This window comes from Geotrypetes seraphini, chromosome 2 (genome assembly GCF_902459505.1).
Source record: "Geotrypetes seraphini chromosome 2, aGeoSer1.1, whole genome shotgun sequence".
Taxonomy (NCBI): Eukaryota; Metazoa; Chordata; class Amphibia; order Gymnophiona; family Dermophiidae; genus Geotrypetes; species Geotrypetes seraphini.
In genome coordinates, this window is record NC_047085.1 from 290,673,759 (window position 1) to 290,700,241 (window position 26,483).

The window sequence follows — 26,483 nt, forward strand, 5'->3', positions numbered from 1 at the left end:
GCTTGCATTGACGTTGAAGTCACCAATGTCCGATGCACTGACATCAACTCCGGTGTTGCAGGTCATCGCTTCTTCTGGTAAGCCAGCTAAAAAGCTACCAGCTTCCCAGACGGGGTCGCATCGAGTCCAATCATGCTGATCAAGTGAAGACCCCATGTGACTTGTTTCCAAATCGAGGGGTGCATCCTCATCCGAGCCATCCTCTCCTGAACGAATCGTCACACTTTTGGTACCTGCGACGAAACCACAGGTACCAGTGCTTACTTTTAAAGAGAAGCTTGATGCTCTCTTTGGTGCGGAGTATGGGGATATTTTTCAGCTCATATCCCCAACTCCTCCGGTACTGGCCAAGAGTGTCATGCCACACGGGATGTCGGTACTGCCACTGCTGCATCGAGGCACTGTCATGGCTCTCGACACCAGTCATCTTCCAGCCATACATCGAAGCATCGTGCCTCCAGACACCGTTCCAGTTCATCAAAGCATCATACTTCCTTTCCTCAATGTTCTCAGTCCGGCAAGTGTTCTTGTAAATCCAAACATGCTGCTTCTAAACGTCAAGAGAAATGTAAAAATCCTGCATCGCCGTCCTTATCGGACTGATATTGTTCCAAGCAACAGCATCGATGTCCATTATTGCTCATTGACTCTGATCTTCAAATGGATTCAAATGTTGACATTTCTCATTCAACCACATAGGCTTATGACTCTCCTGAGTCACAATCTCAATCTAAGACTCCTCCTAGAAAGACATCCCCTACAGAGAGACTTTCCTTCAATTGCTTCATTAGACAGTTGGGTAAGGATCAGCCTCCTAAGGAACTTAAACTTCCTTTGCATGGGATCCTGAGAGAAACCCTTCATAAAAATTGGGAATTTCTCTTTCTGTTCCTGTTGCTCCCAGGAAGCTGGACTCTCTCTACAGGATTATTCCCAGTCCAGGTTTTGACAAACCTCTGCTGTCTCATCAATCTTTAGTGGTGGAGTCCACAATGAAAAAGTCTACCCCATCCAAAGTTTACATCTCGGTCCAGCCAGGTCGAAAGGGACGTATTATGGATAGGTTTAGGAGACGTCTTTACCAAAACTCCATGTTTGCAAATTGAGTCATTAATTACAACTTCTATTTCATATGCTTCCTGAAACATCTAGTTAAGCAATTGCCTGTCTTTCAAAAATATCTTCCATCTCACTGAGTGAAGAACTTCCGGCACATTGTTCGCACCCTCACTCAAGGCGGTACATGGTTCAGTCTGCTTATGATGCCTTTGAGTTGTCTTCCAGGGCTTCTTCTATGTCTGTGGCCATGAAGAGGTTAGCCTGGCTTGGATGTCAACCTCCAAGACCGGTTGGCAAGTATACCGGGGAGTCCCTCTGGGTAAACCTGGCAAGAGGTGGCAAAAAATGCCTGTATCTTGGTGTGGTATACAGACCTCCAAGACAACCGGAAGACATGGATGCAGAATTAATTGAAGACATAGAGAATATAACTCTACGGGGTGACACTGTACTGCTAGGGGACTTCAACATGCCTGATGCAGACTGGAACACATTTTCGGCAACAACCAGCAGCAGCAGGAGGCTTTTGACCTCCATAAAAGGAGTACATCTCAGACAGATGGTAAAGGAGCCCACTAGGGCCCAGGCGATCCTAGACCTGGTACTCACCAACGGGGAAAGCGTCTCAGAGGTCTCGGTGGGAGATACGCTGGCCTCCAGCGACCATAACATGGTATGGTTCAACCTTGGGAAAGGGTCCCCTAAATCAATTACAAAAACAAAGGTGCTCAAATTCCGGGGCACCGACTTCGCACGCATGGGAGATTTCGTTCATCAGACGCTGCAGGACCAAGCAGAGACCGGCAATGTGGAAACTATGTGGTCGTACCTGAAATCATCCATACATGAAGCAACTAATCGCTACATAAAATCAGTAGATAAACGACAAAGAAACAACAAACCCCAATGGTTCACTGAAGAGATCTCGCACCTCATTAAGGAGAAGAAAAAAGCATTTCTTTCCTACAAACGTACGCAGAGAAGAGAAACTAAAGTAGAATATAAGACTAGATCTGCAGCGGTTAAAACAGCAGTTAGGGAGGCCAAACTTCGAGTGGAAGAAACTCTGGCAAAAAATATTAAAAAAGGGGACAAATCCTTCTTTAGGTATATCAGCGATAGGAAAAGGAACACAGACGGTATAGTACGCCTTAGACAACCGGACGGAAACTACGCGATGGCGGATTCAGAAAAAGCAGAACTACTAAATGAATATTTCTGCTCAGTCTTCACCTGCGAAGCACCGGGACACGGACCACAGTTGATGATAAAACAAGACGTGGATGACCCGTTTCAGAATTTTGTGTTCACACCTGGGGACGTCTACAATGAACTGGCAAGGCTAAAGGTAAACAAGGCCATGGGACCGGACAATTTACACCCAAGAGTGCTCAGAGAATTGAGAGATGTTCTGGCGGAACCGTTGGCAGTGCTCTTCAATCTCTCACTAAGTACGGGGAAAGTTCCGTTAGACTGGAAAACAGCCAACGTCGTTCCTCTGCATAAGAAGGGTTGCAAGGCTGAGGCTGCGAACTATAGACCGGTAAGCCTCACCTCAATAGTGTGTAAACTCATGGAAACACTAATTAAGTATAAATTAGATACGATCCTGAACGAGGAAGATCTCCGGGATCCCAGCCAACATGGATTCACCAAGGGTAGGTCATGCCAGTCCAATCTAATCAGCTTCTTTGACTGGGTAACAAGAAGACTGGACTCAGGAGAGTCTTTGGACGTCGTGTACCTGGACTTCAGCAAAGCGTTTGACAGCGTCCCACACCGCAGGCTGCTGAACAAGATGAAATCGATGGGATTGGGAGAGACTCTAACTGCATGGGTTAAGGATTGGCTTAGTGGCAGACTTCAGAGGGTGGTGGTTAACGGTACCCTCTCTAAAATGTCGGAGGTGACTAGCGGAGTGCCACAGGGTTCAGTCCTGGGCCCACTCCTCTTCAACATATTCATTGGGGATCTGACTGAGGGGCTTCAAGGCAAAGTAACCTTATTCGCTGATGACGCCAAACTATGCAATATAGTAAACGGCTATAATCTACAGGATGCTATGGAGCAAGACCTGCATACTTTAGAAAGTTGGTCCTTGAACTGGCAGCTGGGCTTCAACGCCAAGAAATGTAAGGTCATGCATCTCGGTAATGGAAATCCTTGCAGAACTTACACCCTGAATGGAGAAACTTTAACCAGAACTACGGCAGAACGAGACTTAGGAGTAATCATCAGTGCTGACATGAAAGCAGCCACTCAAGTGGAGAAGGCTTCATCTAAAGCAAGGCAGATGATAGGTTGTATCAAGAGAAGCTTCGTCAACAGGAAACCTGAAGTCATGATGCCATTGTACAGAGCCATGGTGAGACCTCATCTGGAATACTGTGTGCAATTCTGGAGGCCACATTACCGTAAGGATGTGCTCAGAATTGAATCGGTTCAGCGGATGGCCACCAGGATGGTCTCGGGGCTAAAGGGTCTCCCGTACGAAGAAAGACTGAGCAAATTGCAGCTCTACACTCTCGAAGAGCGTAGGGAGAGGGGAGACATGATTGAGACATTTAAGTACATCACGGGACGTATCGAGGTGGAAGATGATATCTTTCTTCTCAAGGGACCCTCGACCACAAGAGGACATCCACTCAAACTCAAGGGAGGGAAGTTTCGTGGAGACGCCAGGAAGTACTTCTTCACGGAGAGAGTGATTGAGCATTGGAACAAGCTTCCAGTGCAGGTGGTCGAGGCACGCAGCATCCTAGACTTCAAGAACAAATGGGATACCTATGTGGGATCCCTACGAGGTCATGCTAAGGGATAGGGTCACTAGGACTTGAATGAGCGGGTCAGTAGAGTGACAGTATAATTACAATTATATTTTAGGAGGTCAGTAGACTTAAGAGGGTGGGTAAATAGTGTGGGCAGACTTGATGGGCTATAGCCCTTATCTGCCATCATCTTTCTATGTTTCTATGTTGGCCAACATGCCCTGATTGAGGGATGAGCTTTTTGGAGACTCAATGGAAAATGTTACTCAAAACTCTCGACCCAAGAAAAAATATTGGGGTACTTTGCTTAGGCCTAAATCTAAGCCTGCCACCTCAAGACCATTCAAGCCCTCCTCTTCATATCGGATGTGTTTTTCAGCCAAGCCTTCTGCTCCGTCCAGGCCACTACAGAAAAAACAGAAGCAGCAATTCCCTCAAAAACCTTAGGTGTCTGCTCTGGCTAAATCAACCGAGTCTTTTTGAAGGGGCTACTCGAGAGCATAGTTGCAATCCCGTTAACATCAGTCTCTTCCTCAGCCAATCGGGGGTTGTCTCCAACTTTATTTCCATTGTTGGGAGTTGATCACCTCAGACCTCTGGATTCTACAGATCACTCGAGAGGGTTACTCTCTTCATTTCCTCCAGATCATCCTCCAAGAGAGTCTGCTTTGAACCCTCACCAGTCTTCCCTTCTTCAGGAAATCAATTCCCTTCTCAATGCCATTGAGAAGATTCCTGCGGATCAGCAGAACCAGGAGTTTTACACCCTCTATTTTCTAGTCCCGAAGAAGACAGTAGGTCTTTGACCTATCTTAGATCTCGGAGCCCTCAACAAATTTCTTGTCAAGGAAAAATTTTGGATATTATCTCTAGTCACTCTATATCCCCTTTGGGCTCAAAACGATTGGCTATGCTCTCTAGATCTCAAAGAATCCTACAGTCATCCGGCTTACAGGAAGTACCTCAGATTTCAAGTGACTCACCACCACTATCAATACAAAGTTCTACCTTTCGGATTAGCATCCTCTCCCAGAGTCTTCACCTAGTGTCTGGCAGTGATGGCAGCGGCCATGAGTTCTCGGGGCCTTCAAGTCTTCCCTTACCTAGATGACTGGCTCATCAAGGTTCCTTCGTCTCAAGGTGTGATCTTAGCAATGAATCACACTATAGTGTTTCTTCAACTTCCCCCAAATCACAACTTCAGCCATTTCAGAGGCTCCAGTTCATCAGAGCTCTGCTCAGCACTGCTCAACTCAAGGCATTTCTTCCTCAAGAGTGTCAAGACACTAATCCAACTTTGTCATCAGATCACCCAGCTTCAGTCAATTTCAGCCAGACGCATTATGGTTTTTCTGGGTCATATGGCCTCCACAGTGCATGTAACTCCCTTTGTGAGGCTGCACCTCCGGACGCCACAGTGGTCTCATGCTCTCTACCCATTCTCACAGCACATTTTTATCACTTTGTCTCTTCAATGGTCGCTTAAGTGGGGGATGAACTCTTCCAATTATTCTTGTGGTCTGTTGTTTCACATGCCTCCTCATCAAAAAGTTCTGACCACGGATTTGTCAACCTATACGTGGATGACTTTTGCACTCAAAGTCACTGGTCCCCCAGAGAACGATGCTTTCACATAAATCTCTTGGAAATCAGAGTGATTTACTATGCTCTTGGAGCTTTTCAGCATCTAGTAGTCAATCATGTCTTTCTAGTCTGAACAGACAATCAAGTTGTCATGTACTATTATCAACAAGCAGGGAGGGACAGGTTCCCTCCTTCTGTCAGGAGGCTCAGAAGATAAAGCTTTGGGTGATTGCTCGCAACATCATTCTATATACAGAGGGAACAGAATTACTTAGCAGACAAACTCCGCAGAATCTCAATAATAGACGCTCAACTCAGCAGCTCTCCATCCCATTTTCTCTCAATGGGGGGACTCCTCAAGTAGATTTGTTTGCGTCCCCCAACAACAAGTTGCCCCAGTTCTGCTCCAGACTGTACTACCTCATTGCCTGGAGGCAGACGCATTTCTTCTGGATTGGACACAGAAATTTCTCTATGTGGTACCACCCATTCCTCTCATTTTCAAAGACACTTGTCAAAGTCAAGCAGGAATTGGCCACCATGATAGCTCCTCTGTGGCCCAGACAGCCTTGGTTCTCCCTTCTACTTCAACTCGGTATCAGGAAGCCAATACTTCTGCCAATTTTTCCATCTCTTCTAATGCAGAGTCACAGTTCTCTTCTAAATCCCAACCTTCAGTCTTTATACCTTGGTTTCTTTCAGGCTGAGTTCAACTGATCTTCACCTTTCTCAGCCTGTCAAACTCATAGTAGAAGCTTCCAGAAAACCAGCCACTCAGCAGTGTTATCAGCAAAAATGCACTCATTTTTCTGCTTGGTGTCTTCATCACCAGGATCCCAAATCCATCACTTGTTTCCTTAGTTTTGGATTATCTCCTGCATTTATCTGACTAGCCTCAAATCCTCATCCATTAGAGTCCATCTCAGTGCTATCACAGCCTTTCATCAACCAGTGGATGGTAAACCTCTTACTGCTCATTCTCTTATCTCCAGATTCATGAAAGGACTTTTCAATGTCAAACCACCTCCAGTGCTTTGGGATCAGACCATGAAATAGGTTCTATCCCCGCTTCTACAACAAGAGCCAAAAAATCCTTATCAACCAGAAAATAATTCAGGCGGAAATAAGAACAATGCACTATCGAATGATAAGTGTAGTCCCAAACAATGTTCCCTCTAAGCTGAACGCATGAGCGATCGCTCACTATTTTCATTGGTGTCGCTCATAATTTTTCTTGTGTTGCTCACTAAAATACTGCAGTGGGAAACTGAGGACTGCATAGTAAGATCCCTGACGCACTTCCGACCCAGGTGGGGTTCGTGAGAGGAGCCGCTGCCACATCTTCAGTGGCGTACCAGGGGGGGGGCGGTCCGCCCCGGGTGCAGCCTTAGGGGGGGGGTGCACAGCCGGCCAGTTCTGTATCTGGCCGGCTGTGCACCCTAAGGCTGCCGTCAGAGAGGAAGTTTGGGCCAGCCAATCGCTTCCTGGCTGGGCGGAACTTCCTCTCCAACGGCAGAATTGACGTCGGGGGAATGCTGGTCGGCCCGACAGTGGGAAGCAGAGAGAGCTTGGGGCAGCCGCGGCAGTAGCTTTGGGGCCTGTTTCCCCCCGATAGTGGCAGCAGTGGCTTTGTGGAGGGTAGGGAGAAAGAAAGGGGGCAGGCAGGGAGACAGAAGGGAAACAGGGGAGGGAATGAGGTCTGGAAGAGAGGAAGCATACAGGCTGAAAGAAGGGAAGAAAGATTGGATGCACAGTCAGAAGATGAAAGTGCAACCAGAGACTCATGAAATCACCAGACAAGGTAGGAAAAATGATTTTATTTTAAATTTAATGATCAAAATGTGTCTGAATTTATATATGCTGTCTATATTTTGCACTATGGCCCCCTTTTACTAAACCGCAATAGTGTTTTTTAGCGCAGGGAGCCTATGAGCGTCAAGAGCAGCTGGGCATTTAGCGCAGTTCCCTGAGCTATAAACTGCTATTGTGGGTTAATAAAAAGGAAGGGGGGTATATTTGTCTATTTTTGTATGGTTGTTATTGAGGTGACAATGCATAGAGTCATCTGCCTTGACCTCTTTGAAAAAAACCCAGAATAGGAATGATAATTAACATTTTCTCAGCGTATAGTGTGCTTTGTGTTTTTTAATTTTATTGTTGGTAGATCATTTTGACTTGGTCATTTTAAAGTAGCTCGCAAGCCCAAAAAGTTTGGGCACCCCTGAGCTAGAGCGTTGAAGCTGTGTATTTCTATTTTATCCCCCCTTTTACAAAACTGGGGAGTGTTTTTTAGCGCCAGCCGTTGGTGGTAGCAGCTCTGATGCTCAGAATTCTATGAGCGTCAGAGCTGTTACCACCGTGGCTAAAATCCACACAGTTTTGTAAAAGGGGGAGAGGTTAGTTTGTGATGACATATTCCATACTAGGCAAGTGTGTTTTCTGTGTTCTGTGTGTTCGAAAAACATGGTTTTCTGTTAGGATTGACGGTGTAGTTTAGTTTTACAATGGGTGTATTGATGTACTGCTCACTGCAATATGTAAGATGCTGCCTTTTCCTAGGTACTCATGTGTGAAGTGTGGCTTGTTACTAAAAATCATGTTTTTCGTACAGATGGAGGGTGCCAAAAAATGATGTGCCCCGGGTGTTACATATGCTAGGTACGCCACTGTATGTAAAGATACCAGAAAGCTGGCGAAGCAAAAACTTTAAGTAAATTGTTACTCTTCTAAGTTTTGATTTAACCCTCCCACAATCTCACGGGCACTCGTCCTCCGCGCCTGCTCATAAATTTGTGGAGTATGTAATTTGTTGCTCATGCATATTTTTTTTTTGCACACACCTCATCAATCCTTAGAGGGAACATTGGTCCCAAACCTCACGGTGTAACCAACGCAAGACATCAACTACTCTTAGCAATCTCAAGAAAGGTTTTAATTTTTGGCGATCCTGAGACTCATAAAGAGCTCTACTAACTGAGTTATCCAGATGAGGTGCACAGGTCAGATTAAAATCCCCTCCAACAATGAGACCCCTCCTTCACTTGCAAAATCTTAGCCCCCAGATCCTCCAAAAATGCCCCCTGGCCTTCATTTGGAGCATAAAGATTGACCAAGGTTAATTTCAAGTTCTGCAGAGTGATCACCAAAATAATAAATCTCCCCTGGGGATCCTGCACTACCTCAACTAAGATTCTTGGCAAACAGAATCCCAAGCCCCCACTGTAGAGGCCCACAACACCCCTGGGAATCTAAGATCTTGTAGCAAGCCCTCCGATGTTTTAGTCAAATGTGTTTCTTGTAAAAAGCAAATAGCAGCCTGACTGCGCACCAATTCCCATATCAAAGTTCGCCTTTTATGAGGCGAATTAAGATCTCTCACATTATAGGAAACTAATCTCAAATTGTCATTAGCCATAGTCGTCTTATCACATAAATAGTCCAAAAAAACTCCCTCCCCTCCATCCCCCAACTCCCAAAGCAGTGGGATCCCAATGATCTCCCACTAGCAACATTTAGGAAGAATATGCCCCAGACGCCATACTCACATCCCTCAAACACAACCACCTGTCAAGCACTCCACACAAGCCCACTAGCAGCCAAACTCCAAGTCCAATGCACCAAGAAGAGCTCCTGTCGCAACTCCCTCAGACAACGGTACCCTCCGTCCAGGGGCAAGAAGAACCCATAGGATATCAAAACTAGGAGAGTGAAAGCAGAGCACCAGAGATACACCAACCAAAAAAGCACCACCTCACCCATATAGCACCAGAGCTCCACTATGTATACTCTCCACACTCATACTACCCCCATTCCAGAGCCAGAGCTCCCAACGTAATTTCAAAGCGTCATCCCCACAACAATCAGCCACTACCCCATCCATGAAACACTGCCACACACTCCATTTACAAAACGCCGAACTGCCCCCCAGCAGAGCAACAGTGAAATGGTAAAACTGAAAGCATGGATAGAAAACACAAAAACAGGCCAAAACTCAATGAGTCCCAATCCCAGAAGCAAAAGATCAGAATGATCAAGTCCCAGAACTGGAGGCCACAGGCCCGGTGGTCCGATCTGGAACGTTGCTCTACTCACTGCCAGCGGTAAGATGCCAAGCGCAGTTGAATAGAAAGGGCCGATCCAGTGGCCTCAAGAAGCACTACCAGCTCGATACCTTCTTTTTGTAAGAGTTCAGATGAGCCAGATGAGCCACCTTCTTATGGACTCCATTAATGGTGATCAACAATCCAAAAGGAAAGGTCCATCGATAACGGATATTGGCTCGGGCCAAAGATCTGGTCACTTCCAAAAAGGCACGCCTCTTCCACAGCGTACTAGCAGCTAAATCTTGATATAGTTCTAGATGATGCGACTCCCAGGTGACGGTTCCCAACTGTCGGACTTTTACAAAAGCTGCTCTTTCACCACAAAACTCTGGAAACAGACCACGATGTCCTTAGGGCCCAGAGAGCAATGAGCCCTCTCAATGCCCACGTAAAGGTTGCCATCCTGTAAGAGCCACCGAGCCAATTTTTCAATGACCACTTGAGCATCCTTATAAGCTGGCGTGTTGGGGACCCCCCCGACCTGGATGTTGTTACGCCGGGCCATGTCCCCCACCTTATCAATGAACTCAGAAAGTTTGCCTCTCAAATCTTCCATACTTCACTGTGCCCCCACCACCTTCTCTTCACAGACATCCACAAGGAGCACCACTGTATCAATCCTACTACCCAGTTCAGTAAAATCCTGGCGGAATTCCAATACCTCCTCCTTCACTCTGTCTGCTGCTCCCGGATCTCTTTTTTAACTGCGGCCAGCAGGGCATTCAAGTCCGCCTTTGTGGATGCCGCCATGTCATCTGCTCCCAGCCCGGACTCCTCCGCAGTTAACTCTTGAGAGAGGCACGAGCAGCGCATCTGAGGTAGAGAGTTGCGCGGGGACATAAATCCCAGACGTCCCCGCCAAAGTCCCACCACCTGTCCCCGTGAAGACTCCCACCCGTCCCCATGAAGAATTCCCTACGTCCCCGCCCGTCCCTATAAACTACAGAAATAGTTATTTCATTTAATTATGCTACTGAATTAAAGGCTCTGGTAGAAACCCATTTAAAAATAAGCAAAAAGACTTTATTAATTTGGAAATATTATTAATTGGGAAGAATACATACTTTGTAAATGGGTTTCTACCAGAGCCTCTAATGTTTATAAATTTTTATCAACACAACTAATATACTACTTTATCCTGAAGAAAAAAAAAAAAAAAAGAATTTTTTTCCTACCTTTGTTGCCTGGTTTCTGCTTTCCTCATGTTACATTACATTACATTACGGATTTCTATTCCGCCTATACCTTGCAGTTCAAGGCGGATTACAAAAGATTTGACTGGACATTTTCCAGTGAAGATACACTTTTTTTTTTTTTTTTTTTAACAACAGAGGAGATATAGCTGGAAAGATTCCGAGGGGATTTACAAGTTGGATAGCAAATTGACAGTGCAGAACTGTGTGATATAAACAAATAGATTACATTTGGAGTAGGTAAGATTACAATACATTTCCGGGATCTCTTTACTTGGTAGGTGATTTGGGGAGGATTTTATAGGGGAGAATTATCTGGAGGTAGGTGAAGAGGGGTTAAGATATTTGGATGAATTTTTTGAAAAGCAGGGGTGATTTCTCTTCGGAATGTTTTGAGGTCGCCCGTTGTCATCAGCAGGTTAGAGATGGAATGGTCGAGTTTTGCTGCTTGTGTTGCCAGAAGGTTGTCAAACATTTTTTTGCGCTGTGTGCCTTTGAGTTGGGGGAAGGCAAAAGGGTTCGGGGTTCTTCTGTGTCTTGAGGTGAAGATCTGGTTTAAGCGGTTGTTTAGGTAGGAGGGGGAAGAGCCATTTAATGCTTTGAATAATAGGCAGTAGAATTTGAATTGAATTCGTGCTTGTATGGGTAGCCAGTGAGAGTCTAAGAAGGCAGTTGTAATGTGATCATATTTTCTCAGGGAGTAGATCAGTCTGAGGGCGGTGTTTTGTATGGTCTGAAGTTGTTTTATCATCATGGCAGGACAAGGTAGATGGAGGGAGTTGCAATAGTCCAGTAAACCTAAGACTAGGGATTGGGTAATTAGTCTGAATTGTGCTGGATTGAAAAATTTTCTGACTTTACGTAGATTTCTCATAGTTAGGAAAGATTTCTGGGTTGTCTTGTTGATTTGGGATTGCATTGTGCATCATCTGTCTATCGTTACTCTTAGGAGTTTGAGTTCGGGTTGTATTGGGTATTTGGTATTTTTGATTTTCAGTTCTGTGATGGTAGGAGTTTTGGCCTTTTCGAGCAAAAGGAATTTTGTTTTTTCTGAGTTTAGTTTCAGTTTGTGGTCCATCATCCATTTTTCCACTGTATCTAGGGTTGTTTCTAGCTTTATTGTGGTGGTGGTCTCTGATGGGTTGAAGGGGAGGAGTATGGTGATATCGTCTGCGTAGCTGAAGGATGTGATATTTAGGTTGTCTAAAGTAGCTCCTAGGGAGGAAATAAAGAGGTTGAAGAGCATAGGTGAGAGAGGTGATCCTTGTGGAACTCCGCAGGGATTGGACCATGGTTCTGATTTGATATCATTGGATTTTACCCTATAGGTTCTTGATTTGAGGAATCCTTGAAACCAATTGTGGACCTTGCCTGAGATCCCTATGGCGTCAAGTAACTGTAGTAATAAGGAGTGGTCAACTAGGTCAAATGCTGCAGAGAGGTCAAGTTGAATTAACATCATCTTTTTTCCTTTACTGATGTGTTGCCGGGCTGTATCTAGTAGTGGGACAAGTAATGTTTCTGTGCTGTGGTTGGTTCGAAATCCTGATTGTGAGGGGTGAAGAAGGTTGTGTTTTTCCAGGTAGTTGGTGAGGTATTGTGCAACTAGGCCTATTATTTTAACGTATATCGGTATAGAAGCGATAGGTCTGTAGTTGGAGGGGCTATCTATTGGGCCTTTGTGATCTTTCATGATTGGGGTGATTAAGATCTCACCTAGGTCCTGAGGGAATTGGCCTTCTGTCAATGTGGTTTGAATCCATAGCATAAAGTTGGCTTTGAAAGTGGTGGAAGCGTTTGATAACAGGTAGGTGGGGCAATTATTTAGGTCGCTGGAAGCATGGCTGTATTTATTGTAGAGTCTGTTCATATCCGACCAAAGTAGGATTGGGAAGTTGGACCAGCTTCTGTCTGCTACGATGGCTTCACCTGTTGAGGGGTTTGTTGTTATCTTTTCGAGATGGGTGTGTGTATTGATGAATGCGGTTCTGATATTGGTGATCTTGTTTTTGAAATGGTCTGCTAGTTGGATGGCTGTCGGTGGGTAGGTTCCTTGAGTAGCTAGGTAAGGTTTGGTGTCAGTGAGGTTCTTTACTAGATTGAATAGCTTTTTTGTGCCTATCAATTTGGAGTAGTAGGCTTTCCGTTTTTCCTTGAGTTTAGTCTCGTATTGGTTAATTTGGTTTCTCCATGCTGTTTTGGTGTGTTCTAAGCTCTTATTTTTTTCCCATTCTCTTTCTAGTTGTCTACAGAGCTTTTTTGATTGGTGAAGTTCGGAGTAGAACCATTTATCTGATGGTCTGCAGATTTTGAATTTTGATTTTTCTGGGGCTAGCTCATTCAGGATGGTTTCGCTTATGGCTCGCCATTGGGGTATGAATTCGTTGGGGGCTATATTGGTGATAACGGGGTCTGCTTTGTCCCAGAATGTGGAGGGTTCGATTTTTTGGTGTGCTTTGAAGGAAGTTTTGGGTGGAGGTAGCTTGTTATTGCGTTGAGGCCAGTTGATTTTAAAGGTGTATTTGTAGGATCTGACCAGAGGGAGGGGTGCCAGGCCCCATTTGAGATATGGATTTCAGGTTTGTGAGGGTGTTGGGTCATGTAAGCAGCGACATCTAGTTGGTGGCCTTTTTCGTGTGTGGGTTGGGGGTTGAGGATCTGGTAGTTCAGTGCTTTGAGGTATGAGAGTAAATTTGTTACTTGTTTAGAGGTGTGATCTTCTAGATGGAGGTTTATGTCTCCTAGGAGTAGGTTATGAGGTGATGTTAGGGAGTTCTGGTAAATAAATTCTTCGAGAGCTTGTTTGTTATCATTCCATTTTCCTGGTGTTGAGTAACAAAGGATGCATGTTAGTGTTCCTATGAGAGAGTCGTCGGATAGTTGTCAGGCTAGGAGGTCTAGGTGGGGGGTGGAATGTTTGTCTAGGGTCTTTATATTGATGTTGTTTTTGAGTATGATGGCTAGACCTCCGCCACGTTTTTTTTCTCTGCAGACCAATTCTATTTTGTAACCCATTGGGCAGAATTCTGTGACGGTGGGATCGGAGTCCGAGGTTAGCCAGGTTTCGGATAGGAATAAGCAGCTTAGTTGTTTTTTAACTATCCAGTCCTTAATAAGGTCTGCTTTTGTGCTTATTGATCTGATGTTCATATATGCACAGGATAATGTGGTGTTGAATGTTTGAGGAGAGAGTGTGCAGTTTGGCTGGAGGAGATTTTTTTTGGTTTGTGGATGATAGTTTTGGTCTGATGTTCTTGGTTTTGGGGGTGGTCTTTTTCCCCAGCTGGTAGGTATGCTGATATGGTTGAATGAGGAGCAATCTATCAAGTTTCTGGGAGAGTATAGTTTTCTGGTAGGTAGAGGGAGCCTGTAGGATTCTGATAAGGTTGGGATAGAGGATGTATGATACCCTTCTGTTTTTCTGTTGGTTAGGAGTAGGAAAAGCAGAAGGTGGACGAGTACGCTTGTAGAAAAACCTGGAGACATAGTGATTTTTGTCTCTCTTCTCTCTGCGTCTTCCATTTGCTCTGTTACTGTGCCTCTCCCTTTCTCCCCCATCCCAAATTGGTCTGGCACCCATCTTCTTCCCTCTGCTCCCCCCATAGTCTGGCATCTCTGTCTTCTCCCCACTCTCTCTTCCCCCATTTTCTTTCAGCGTCCTTCTTCCCCCTCTGCCTTCCACATGTGTTTTCAGTGTCCTTCTCCCCCCCCTGTCTTCCCCATTTCCTTTCAGCGTCCTTCTCCCCCTCTGTCTTCCTCATGTCCTTTCAGCATCCTTCTCCCCCCCGTCTTCCCCATGTCCTTTCAGCGTCCTTCTCTACCCCTTTGTCTTCAGTATCCTTCTCCCCCCCTCCCGTCTTCTCCATGTCCTTTCAGCGTCCTTCTCCACCCCTTTGTCTTCCCCAGTGCTTTCAGCAGCCTTCTCCCCCCTCAGTTTTACCCATTTCCCTTAAGCGTCTTTTCTTCTCCACTCCACCTTTCCTCCCTTTCTCCCTCCCTGCCCCTTACCTTTGTGGCGCTTCCCTGCCAGGTCGGACAAACCTCCCTGCCCTGTAGCCGCAAATCTAAATTACCTTCTTACAGCAGCTGGAGCATTGAAGCTGCTGTAAGAAGGTAATTTAGATTCGCGGCTACAGGGCAGGGAGGTTTGTCGGCCGGGTCTGTTGTCGGTCGGTCGGGGGAAGGACCACAAAGGTAAGGGGACCTGACCTGTGCACACTCCCCCCCATGGCTGCAACTGGGGCGGACCGCCCCCCCCCTTTTAGTACTCCATTGCCTTCTCCCTACTTCCCTGCCGCACTCAGCCGACCGGAAGTCTTCCCGATGTCAGCGCTGACGTCGGAGGAAGGGAGGGCTTTGCTTAAGCCCTCCCTCCGACGTCAGCGCTGACATCGGGAAGACTTCTGGTCGGCTGTGTGCTGCGGCAGGGCAGGTAAGGAGAAGGAGACTAACCTCGCGGCTCGAGTGCCATCCAACCCCGCAGGAACCTCGCGACCCTTGGAGGGTCCCCGGAGTCTGTCATAGGGGAAAACATCCTCCAGGCATTCAAGACAAAATTAGACAAGTTTCTGCTGAACCAGAATGTACGCAGGTAGGGCTAGTCTCAGGGCGCTGGTTTTTGACCAGAGGGCCGCCGTGTGAAAGTCTCAGGGCGCTGGTCTTTGACCAGAGGGCTGCTGTGTGAACGGACTGCTGGGCACGATGGACCACTGGTCTGACCCAGCAGCGGCAATTCTTATGTTCTTATCCATGAAAGGACTTTTCAATGTCAAACCACCTCCAATGGTTTTTGATCTCAATGTGGTTCTCGATAAATTGATGAAGCCTCAATTTGAACCAATGTCTATGGCTCATCTCAAATTCCTTACTTGGAAAGTTGTCTTTCTCATTTTTCTCACTTCTGCCAGAAGAGCCAGTGAACTTCAGCACTAGTGGTGGACACACCATTTACAGTGTTCCTTCTTAAAGTCATCACTGATTTTCATCTTCCAGTGTTTTTTCCTGAGCCTCACTCTCATTCAGGAGAAACTGCTCTTCACACTCTGGACTGTAAGAGGGTATTGGCCTACTATTGCAACAGGATAAAACCACATAGAATATCTCCTCAACTTTTTGTCTCCTTTGATCCTAACAAGTTGGGTCATCCTGTTTCCAAGAGAATGATTTTATATTGGTTTGTTGCATATATCTTGTTTGTTGTTATGCTTAGGCTGGGCTACAACTGTCGTGTAACAGACCATAAAATCAGAGCTATGGAAGCTTCAGTAGCTTTTCTCCGCTCTACCCCTATTGATGAGATTTATAAAGCTATTACTTGATCCTCGGTTTATACTTTCATCTTTCATTACTATCTGGAATCTCTTTTCAGACGGGATGGGCACTTCGGCCAAGAAAATTTGTTTCCCTATAGGCCAATCTACCCCCCCCCCCCATCCTATTCTGGTTAGCTTAGAGGTCACCCATATGTGAGAATATGCTGCCTGCTTGTCCTGGGATAAAGCACAGTTACTTACAGTAACAGGTGCTATCCAGGGACAGCAGGCAGATAGTCTCACAACCCACCTCCCCTGGTTGGCTTCTTAGCTGGCTTACTGAATGGAGCAGCTGGGTGCCTACGTTGGGTGGGAAAGCACTTGCGCATGTGTGGTGCGGTCAGTTGTAAATTTTCTAAAGTTCTTAAAAGTACTGATGCACTTTTGCAGCTGTCTGTACCGGGGCTCCGTGGATGACATCACCCATATGTGAGAATATCTGCCTGCTGTCCCTGGATAACACCTATTAAGTAACTGTGCTTTTCGGCCAACATGCTATGACTTTCTTCAGGGTATGCTGTGAGGTCTGCAGTTTGTCTTTGTAAATAGTAGGTCCACTGACCGATTGGAAATAGAGTAGTCCGTTGGTCACCAATTTGAATTTTGATGGAAATATCAGTTGGATTTTTGTTTTTTTTTATTTTACATTAGGAATCCAATGCACTAAAATGTTCTCTGTTTCAAGTGTTCGAAAGAATATAGCATGTAGTAATTGCCAAAAAGAAACCAACTGTGCCTATGCACAAGTTGCCTCTCTGCACTGCACAACTGGCTCTTTTAGTGTCAGAAGTCCTTTGCAGAAGAGGCTCTCTTTGGTGGATGCATTTCATGATTTGCTACATACGCTGGCTCAGTGTATGTTTTTAGCTGTTACAGCACATAGGCAACTGTGGCTGTGACATTGGTCCACAGATGCAGTGTCCAAGGCTCATTTAAGCTACCTTTTCAGGGCAATTGGCTGTTTGGTGAAGATCTAAGTAACTTAGTAAAGAAACCTAGCAAAACAAGATGAAGCCTCAGTGTCTGCCAGATAAGCTTCTCATCTCATGCTTCAATGAATTCCTTCCATTTGAGATTCAGAGATAGTAGGCGTTACAGACCTGGATGCCAACAATATAGCGAGAGATCCTACTTTCAGAACAGATAGCCTGCCTTTAGTCTTGTATGGAAGTCCATTTCCAGTCTGGACGTGCTTCCAACTGCTTCCATGATGCACAGTGATGGATGGCAGGTTCACTCCTGGACACTAGCTATAGGAGGATGCCTCCAAAGATATTTTGAAGAATGGACCAATGGGACTTGGATGTTGTAAGAGACGGTTACAAGTTAGAATTTGCTGCCTGTTGCTCCTCTGTTTACACTCCTTGTCAGAGAACCACGAACAGGAATGCAGTGCAGGACACCCTAGAAGCTCTCCTATCTTTGGAAGTTGTTGTACAGATTCTCAGTGTGAAAAGGGTCAAGAAAAGTATTCCATTTACTCATTGTTTCAGGAAAAGAAAAGCCTCATTTTTATTTGGTTGTAGATCTCGAGGGCTTAAATTAAACCTTAAGCTTATATTCTGCATCTTCTCTATCAATATAGAGCTCGACAGGGTTTACAAGAATTAAAAGGGAAATACAGTGGAGTTGGTGGTAAGGGGAAGTGGAAATTTACATTTTTGAAAATAGCCAAGTTTTCATGTGTCTTCGGAATAGTTGGAAAGAGCCCAGGTTGCGCAGCTGGGCAGGGAAATTATTCCAAAGCTCTGTAGTTATGAAGTGAAGAGATTTCCCTAATTTTCCAATGTAGGTAACGCCTTTTAGTGAGGGGAAAGATAATTTGAGCTTTTGGATTGATCTGGTAGTGTCTGGTCTTGCAGCATTCCAAGATAGAGGAATTAAAGAGGGAAGAATGCAATGCAGGATCTTGAAAGTTAGGCAGGCACATTTAAAGTAAACCCTGGAAATCACTGGGAGCCAGTGGAGTTGTAGCAAGAGTGGCGAAACATGTTCAAATTTGCTCTTTGCAAAGATCAGTCTAGCTGCAGTATTCTGGATCAGCTGAAGTCTTTGAAGACTTACCTTGGTCAGACTTAAATAGACCGAGTTGCAGTAGTCAAGCCTCGAAAGAATGATTGATTGAACAAGACAGTAAAATGTTGTTGGTGGAAACAGGATCTCACTTTCCTCAACAAATTGAGGCTAAAAAAGCATTTTTTTACTAGAAAGTTAAGATGATCAGTAAATGAAAGTGTTGAGTTTATAATGACGCCCAAAACTTTGCTTGAGAATTCATGTCCCACCTAGGCACTCTTCCCCGAGCCACAAACTATATCACCTACTGCAAAAAAATCACGAGTGAACTGTTCTGGTCCCAATTTCTCAACCATCTCCCTCCTTCTCCTGACCATACCGACCCTGATTCCAATTGGCATAACTGGGTAACCCTTTCTGAATCCACTTACCGTGCTCTCACTCCTCTCTCTACTAAACCTATCTCCCACTCCCGCAAAGCTCCCTGGTCCATATCATAGGGAATTGAAGCAGAAATGTCGAGCACTGGAGCGTAAATGGAAAAAATCGAAATCCCCTTCTGACAGACAATCCTGGAGAGACAACATCAAGTTCTACAACACGGTATTGACAAAAGCAAGGAAAAATTTCTATGGTGACAAAATCACCAGATCAAAAAACCAAAGTAGTACACTGTTCAACATCTGGCGTAATTTAACCTCAAAAAATTACTCCACCTTCCCCTTCTCTCCCCCATCCGCAAACAACCTAGCCAAATTTTTTAACGAAAAGATCATTACCATAAGAAGTTCTTTCCCCCAACCATCTCTTACAATTCTCTACCTCCCAACGACTCCAACCCTATCCCTGCTGATAGATCCTGGACTGCCTTCGAAATAGCCTCCGAATCCCAGATCTCTAAACTTGTCTCAAATTGAAATCCTGCAAATGTATCCTAGATCCTTTCCCATCCTACCTTTATGATAACATTCCTGCGCAGGCCATCTCCTCCCTTACCAATCTTGTAAACACTGCCCTACTATCTGGCCTGTTCTCCACAGAAATGGGACACATTGCCTTATCCCCTCTTCTGAAAAAAGCTGATCTAGACCCTTCCTCACCATCGAACTACCGCCCCATAGCAAATATCCCCCTCCTAACCAAACTGCTCTTCTCTAACATGTAATTTCTTTTTCCCCTTACTTTTCCACTCAACTTATAAACTTATGTAAACCTTTTCCTACACTTTCTCATTTTTAAGTTCTTGTAAACCATGCCGAGCTCTACTTCCGTGGAGATGATGTGGTATATAAACTTAAGGTTTAGTTTAGTTTAATCTGCAGTGAAGGTCCAGAAGGCAGTGGAATGAACAGAGGTAGCTGATCTAACTTTGGGCCAAGCCAAAGTAGTTTTGTTTTGGACTCATTTAGCTGCATTTGTACAGTAAGGGCCCAAGATTGAAGTTTCGTTATGCATTCTATACAGTGTTCTCCCCAGAAATTTTTTCCAGCCGGGTGGCATGAAAAAGTAGCTGGGTGGGGCGGGACGGGGAAAATTAAGGGCTCCTTTTACTAAGCTGCAATAGCGTTTTTAGTGTGTGCAGAATTGCTGTGCTACACAGCTAGAACTAACGCCAGCTCAATGCTGGCGTTAGCGTCTAGCGCATACGGCAATTCTGCGTGAGCTAAGCGCGTGGTAAAACCGCTATCGAAACTTAGTAAAAGGAGCCCTAAATGTGTACTATTTGTATTAGGTAATTATTATTAGTTATTTTCCAATGCTCAATATGACTGTCTTTCTTAAGGTTTGACACTTGTTCCATAATATTTTTATTAAATTTAAGAAGTATCCAATTCTAGAAGTGAATAATTAGATATTTGCCCTCTTTCAAATGGTATAGAGTAGCATCTCTCAAACTTTTTTAACTCCAGCACACTAAATGCAGCAAATGTTTTTCATGGCTGGAAAAAATTTCTGAGGAGAACACTGTTGCCGTTAGTTTTCAAGGTCCAATCACTTCAAAGAATGATGCTTATCTGGGGCAGATGTATAATAAAAAGAATGGATAAGCTAACATGAGAAGTGAAATTGTCATGAATCAGAGGGATACATACCCTGTAGGTCCTAAAAGCAGGTTTGTGGATTAGATATAAACTATGAAGGCAGTGGCATACTTAGCAATTGTGACACCCAAGGCGCATCATTTTTTGAAGAAAAACATGATTTTTAATAACAATCCACAGATCACACAAGAGTGTACTTAGGAAAAAGCAGTATCTTATATACTGCAGTGAGCAGTACATCAATACACCCATTGTAAAACTAAACAAGTCAGACTAGTACAGATTAATCCTACACAGTCAGTCCTAACTGAAAACCATGTCTTTCGAACACACAGAACACAGAAAACACCTTCGCCTAGTATGAATATGTAATTACAAACTAACCCCTCTCCCTTTTACAAAACTGTAATGTGGTTTTTAGCCATGGTGGTAACAGCTCAGACTCTCATAGAATTCTGAGCAATTACCACCATGACCGGTGCTAAAAAAAACCCTCTACAGTTTTGTAAAAGGGAGGATAAAATAGAAAAACGTAGACAAAGGTTAAATTGAATCACCAAGAATCTGGACTCTGCATACAATGCAACACCACAGAAACAGCGATGCATCTCCCCTAAAGCAAAAAAAATAAATAAATAAAATCTGTTTCTACATTGTCTTCTCTGATTTCTGCTTTCCTCATAGTCTTGTCACTCTCTTCCTTTCATCCACTGTCTACCCTCTCTCTGCCCCTTCTATATGGCATCTTCTCTCCTTGTATTCCCCTTTCATCTCTCCCTTCGCCCCTATTAGTCTGGCATCCATCTTCTTCCCTTCCCTCCTCCAGTGGTCTGGCATCTCTCTCCTCATCTTCCCTTCCCCCTCCCACACCCTCATGGTCTGGCATTTCACTCTCTCCTCTCCCTTCCCCTCACTTCCATCAGCATCTGCCCCCTTTCTTTCCCTCCAACCCAATTCCATCCAGTATCCTCCCCCTTATGTCTCTCTCTCTCCTTTCCCTGCACACCAATTCCATCAGCATCTGCCCCCTTTTTCTCCCTCCACCACCCTTCTATGCTCCTCTCTCCCTCCAAACCAGCAAGGTCCCATGATGACTGCTTCTGTTGCCTCTGCCTCTGGAAGATGTAAGTGACGTTGGAAGGGGTGGGCCGGCAGATGCAGGGAGTTGCGGCAAGGTTCCGCAATGACTGCAGATGCCGGTCCACCCCTTCCGATGTCACTTACGTCTTCCGGAGGCAGAGGCGGCAAATGCAGTCATCGAGAGACCATCCTGCACTTCAGTGCGGCTGCTGACTCTGCTTCGGAATAAGTATGGCAGCCGCGCTGAGGTGCAGTGCCATTTAGAGCAGCTCGGAAGGTTCTGGATCCATCCGGCTGTGTACCCCCCTAGGGCTGGCACCTGGGCGGTCTGCCACTGTATGAGGGGAACATAAAATAATAAAAAGAATGGATAACTTGACCGATTTAGACATGTCATACAATTATAACCACAAAAATGTCATAAAATGTAATTCTAAACTCAAGACTCCAGACGAAAAGCAGACTACAGAAAGGAAACCAGAAAAGACCAAACCCATAGTACTAAGATTTAAATGCTAAAATCGGACATGTCCATTATGAAGAGATGTGTGGCTCACTGCTAATTATAACGAGTGAGTCTTTAAAATATGAGACGGTAACGGATAGCCAGACCTGGTGGGCGGAAGTGATAAATACTGGAGCCAAAACCAGAGCACCGTGATGAAACTTGAATGGAAATATGGATACCTATTTATACTTTTGAGTAAAATTGTGATGCGAACATGTCATAGAAAAGAATAAATAATGTGTAAACTAAAAATCAAGAACAATATATTGTAACACCGAACTCAGAATTAATGAAATAACCCTCCCCCTAAAATAGGGCATATACATACTTAAAATGATGGCTGGTTGCAAACAGTATGCCTAGACTATATAGACCAAAAACAGGGCAAAAGTAAACGTATGGGAAATGAACAGCTGATAATACAGAGTGTATCTTGAAAACATAAGCCGATAGTAGCTCAAAGACAAGCCAACAGGGTAGATGAAAAGTGAAATCTGGGAAAGATCTAAATTATTGTTCAAATGAGCTTTTATTAAAACCAAAGAATAAAACCACAGCACTTGGGAAAGTAAAAAAGGAAGAGTAAAATGGACTTACTGAAAAGGTTTCTGCACTGATGAGATAAACTCTTAAGCAGAATAAATGTGAACATGCGACAGTGGGGCAATGATATTTGATCCGTTGAAAGAGGCGCCAAAAAAGTGTCGGCAGTGGATTGGATGCACACTGATAGGGGAGGAGCATTGGGCTGTTAAAAAAGGCTGCTTTAATAAATAAATGAAAATACTGGTGAAAAACTAAATAAAAAACCAAAACTATGACAAAATGCCGAACCTGACTGCAAGTGGTATTGAAAGTAGCATAAGGCACCCGTAGTACTGGTAGTGCTAGAGCTGCTTAGAATAAAGAACCGTGCTGTACATGAGGATAAAAAAAGAAAGAATGAGGTGATAAGATGTAAAGTGCTGGCCTCTCACTGCACCTCTTGATAAAACTAAGGAGTGATGTTCTAGAGCAGGGGTGCACACTAGAGAGTTGCGCGGGGACAGAAATCCCACCCGTCCCCACCCGTCCCCGTGAGGACTCCCACCCGACATCAGCGCTGACATCAGGGAAGACTTTCGATTGGCTATGTGTTCTGCAGCAGGGCAGGCAGGAAATGGAAGACGAGGCCTCGCAGAAGGGCAGGTAGGAAAGGCATTGAACCCCGCGGGATCCCTGAGAGCACAAGGGGCATCCCCACGGGATCCCTGCGACCCTAGGGGGCGTCGGTCCCCGTGACCCGAAGGGGGAACCCACGGGATTCCCGTCGTCCCCGTTCCCATGCAGCTCTCTAGTCCATGCATCTAACCTCATTGGAATTCTTATTGGCTGAATAGAAAGGGGGAATAAAAATAGAGCCGATTGTGTTGAGATGTTTTAATAAAGCTTCAGAAAGAAAATAAAAATTCATATGGACCTCTGAGATACTCTGGGTATTTTTTGATACTTTTCTGCTGCTCATGTTTCATGCATTTGCACAAAACTATTTATAATTTGACATTTTTTTTATCTTTAGTTTATTCTCCAGATATGCCGTCACGGCTTCCAATCCAAGATATTTGTGCTGGACTGGTTACGAGTATTGGGACAGCAATACGATACTGGTTTCACTATACACTTGTGGCCTTTGCCTGGTTAGGAGTTGTACCTCTAACAGCATGTGAGTATTAATTGACTTTCTAGTGCAATAGGTGAGACATTCTAGACAGATGGGTTATTTCCCCATAGTTACATGCTGCTGCAGAAGGAATCCACTCTGGATTTTTCACTCTGTCTCTACTTCACTGGGTTCTCTAGCTCCACCTACAGTTCTTTCCTTCTGCATGCTTGCCTGCAGGAGTGTTTGTTCTACTCTCCCCATTTTATTTTTAATTTGATGTAATTTTGTCCCTTTTTTGGGTAATTTGGTGCTTGGAGCGATTTTGAAGCTCTGTTTGCTATAGCTGACAGGCCAATCCCACTGGGTACCTGTTAGCCAGCCGTCATAGTTTTCGCTGGAGCTCAGGGTGTCCTTGACGTGGTCTCACCTACTGTTAAGTAGGGGGCAAGAGCAGGATGTTAGGCGCCCTTAGGAGGCTTGACGGTGTCTCGCAGGATGCCAGCTGCTCTTCACGCCTCCGCCCGTCCCAGTGCACATTCATTGGTCTGCAGGTGTGGAAGTGTAGTTTGGATATAAGAGTCAGACTGGCAGCCCAAAGATTGGCTTTGCAAAAGCATTCCCAGTATTGTGGCAGTGAGTTTTCTCATCCAGCTACAGTGAGAGAGCTGAAAGCAAGCTACAGCACAGATCCTGTAAGGCCACAGTGAGTATCTGGGGAGGCTGGAAAAGTGTGGTTTTGAATGTTTCTGAATGTTCCCCTATGTTCCTCCTCCTGAAAAATACTAAACATGCCATTTTTGAAGTTGTAGGAAGTGTGAAAAATATCATGATTTTGGCATATATTTTTGGATGACAGTCATCTTGGACTTTTAGCAATCTTTTTTTTCTAAAGCTCCCTGCTTCCTCAAAACTGCAAATCTCACCTGGAAACTTGCTGGGATGGAGTCCTTGGGCTCTTCTCATGTGGATTCTTGTCAGGATTGCGCAAATTTAGCGTTTTTGGAGTGTTGTCACATGGCGCAGCCTGGAGGAGAGAGGCCGCAGCATCCAGCTTAGCTTCCCTTTGCTGAGCAGGTGACCAAATGCTCAGCTAGCCCGGTGGGGCAGTCTTTGTTGCTTTTGGGTTTAGGCAAGGCTGGTAAATCTGTTCGCCAAGCTGTGGGCCCTCTGCATCTAAGTAATGCAAATTTAAGTCAAAACAAGCAACACCAAAAGAAATTCAACAGAGTTTGCAGTACACCAAGCAAAAAACAAGAAACAAACTGCAGATTGATATGTACAAGATGCAGGCAATGTTTATTATACCAAATATTTAATGCAGTTAATAATACAACCTTATTACAAACCAAGGGACCCGACACAGTCCATGTTTCGGAGAACACATCTTCTTCAGGGGTCCTAATGGATATGCAGTTGACACATAAAGTTAATACATAAAAAGGTACAAAATGGTGTGCCAAAATGACCAAGTAATAATAAGTTTATACCTCACAGGACAAATGAAATCAATTAACCATATCCAATTTGAACATATAGAGGTGAAGTATGAAATATATGAAAAAGGAAAGAGGAGATAAAGATAGATGTGAATATGAAAATCTAAGTGTCCTTGCAAATCATGCAAATGACCGCTAGGATGTGCTTCAATAATGTACGAAAGTGCTAATAATGCAAAAATATTGATGACCAAGGGTGTATAGAATTGCAACATGCTAAACTTAATTCACAGCAAAAAATTGTAATCAAATGAATGAAGTGAGCTGGAAGTACTAGTGACCAAGGGTATATAGAGGTTCATCATGCTTAACTCAAGTCACAGCAGAGACTGCAGCCGGATGAGTTAAGTGATTACAAGTGGATTGGTGACATAACCAAAAGAGACTTACCATGGTAGATAAGGTATGAAATAAACTGCAATAAAAAGGTATAAAATTGATGCAAAAAAAAAACAAACAAACAACAACATATAGAAACATATCAACTAGAAATTCTACTACATATTATGTTGTAAAAATGGTAATCTTTAATTCAAATTTAATATACAAAATAAAAAGTTCATATTCAAAAAAAGTAAAAAAAGTGAGAGGTTATTTTGAAAGGCATGATAAAAATATCCATATATAAATCCATATTAAGAAGGGTGGACAATAGATTTTACCAAAATACAATTTATACTTAAAAACAGTATCTAATATAATAAAAACATAAATTAGAAGAACATAAATAAGAATAAGAAACACATAAAGGTATGGGCCCCATTAAGAAATGTGTATCATTGCATACCGCCGAACACATATATAGAATTAACAATAAAAGCAAAAAAAAAAAACGCAAACAAAGCAAACAGAGCTAGGTCTTTACCGTTGCTAAAAAGAAATCGTACCAAAGTACTCAAATTTGAATCAGTCTAAAATTGTAAACGCTAAGTATACAAAATAAGAGGTTTAAATCTTACCGAACGCGTAACTTACACGATAAAAGGTTTGGAACTTACCAGACGCCTGTGTAGATTAGATTCTCAAGCCGAGTATGCGACGTGACAACAATCAAAGTAAAACAAAGACGCCGTGGGAAGCCTACAGATAAAATAAGGGGGCCGGTCTAAAATGTGGGCAGCAGTGATTAGTTGGTGGGCGTATCCTAAGATATCTGAATGGCTAAAAAGTTAAAAGGTTAAAAAATGTGCTACGAAAACGGAAATGAATATGTGTGACAAGAGGAGGGAAAATGAACATAAAAAAAACAGTAAAAGAACAAATAGAAAGGGCCATCGGAGTGAAAGTCTCATATCCAACAAGACAGAACCGAAAGCAGAGCTGTGTAGCCATATAAATGAATAAATATGGTAAATTTTAATGTGGTAAATTTTAACATCAAAAGAAAAAAATAAAAAAAATAAAAAATATATATATATATATATATATATATGTGTATGTGTATGTATAATGGTTTTATCATTTCCAATTATATACTCATTATATATATTGAATTGTCAAGCCAATTAAGTGCTAAAGATAGTGTCAAGCGTGCCAATCTTAACATAAACATATTAATGTAATGTAATGTAATTTATTTCTTATATACCGCTACATCCGTTAGGTTCTAAGCGGTTACAGAAAATATACATTAAAATTATAAGTAAGGAAGGTACTTAGAAAATTCCCTCACTGTCCCGA

General features: G+C 43.9%; 1 protein-coding gene across 3 annotated transcripts in view; it reads left to right on the forward strand.

Moving 5' to 3' along the window:
• Positions 1-26,483, forward strand: part of MARCHF6 (membrane associated ring-CH-type finger 6) — a 590,605-nt gene that overhangs the window by 65,882 nt on the left and 498,240 nt on the right. For all 3 annotated transcript variants that reach the window (XM_033929823.1, XM_033929822.1, XM_033929821.1), the window contains exon 4: positions 23,224-23,367. In XM_033929823.1, the coding sequence (XP_033785714.1) occupies positions 23,224-23,367 (144 nt within the window). The remainder of the gene's footprint in view (positions 1-23,223; positions 23,368-26,483) is intronic.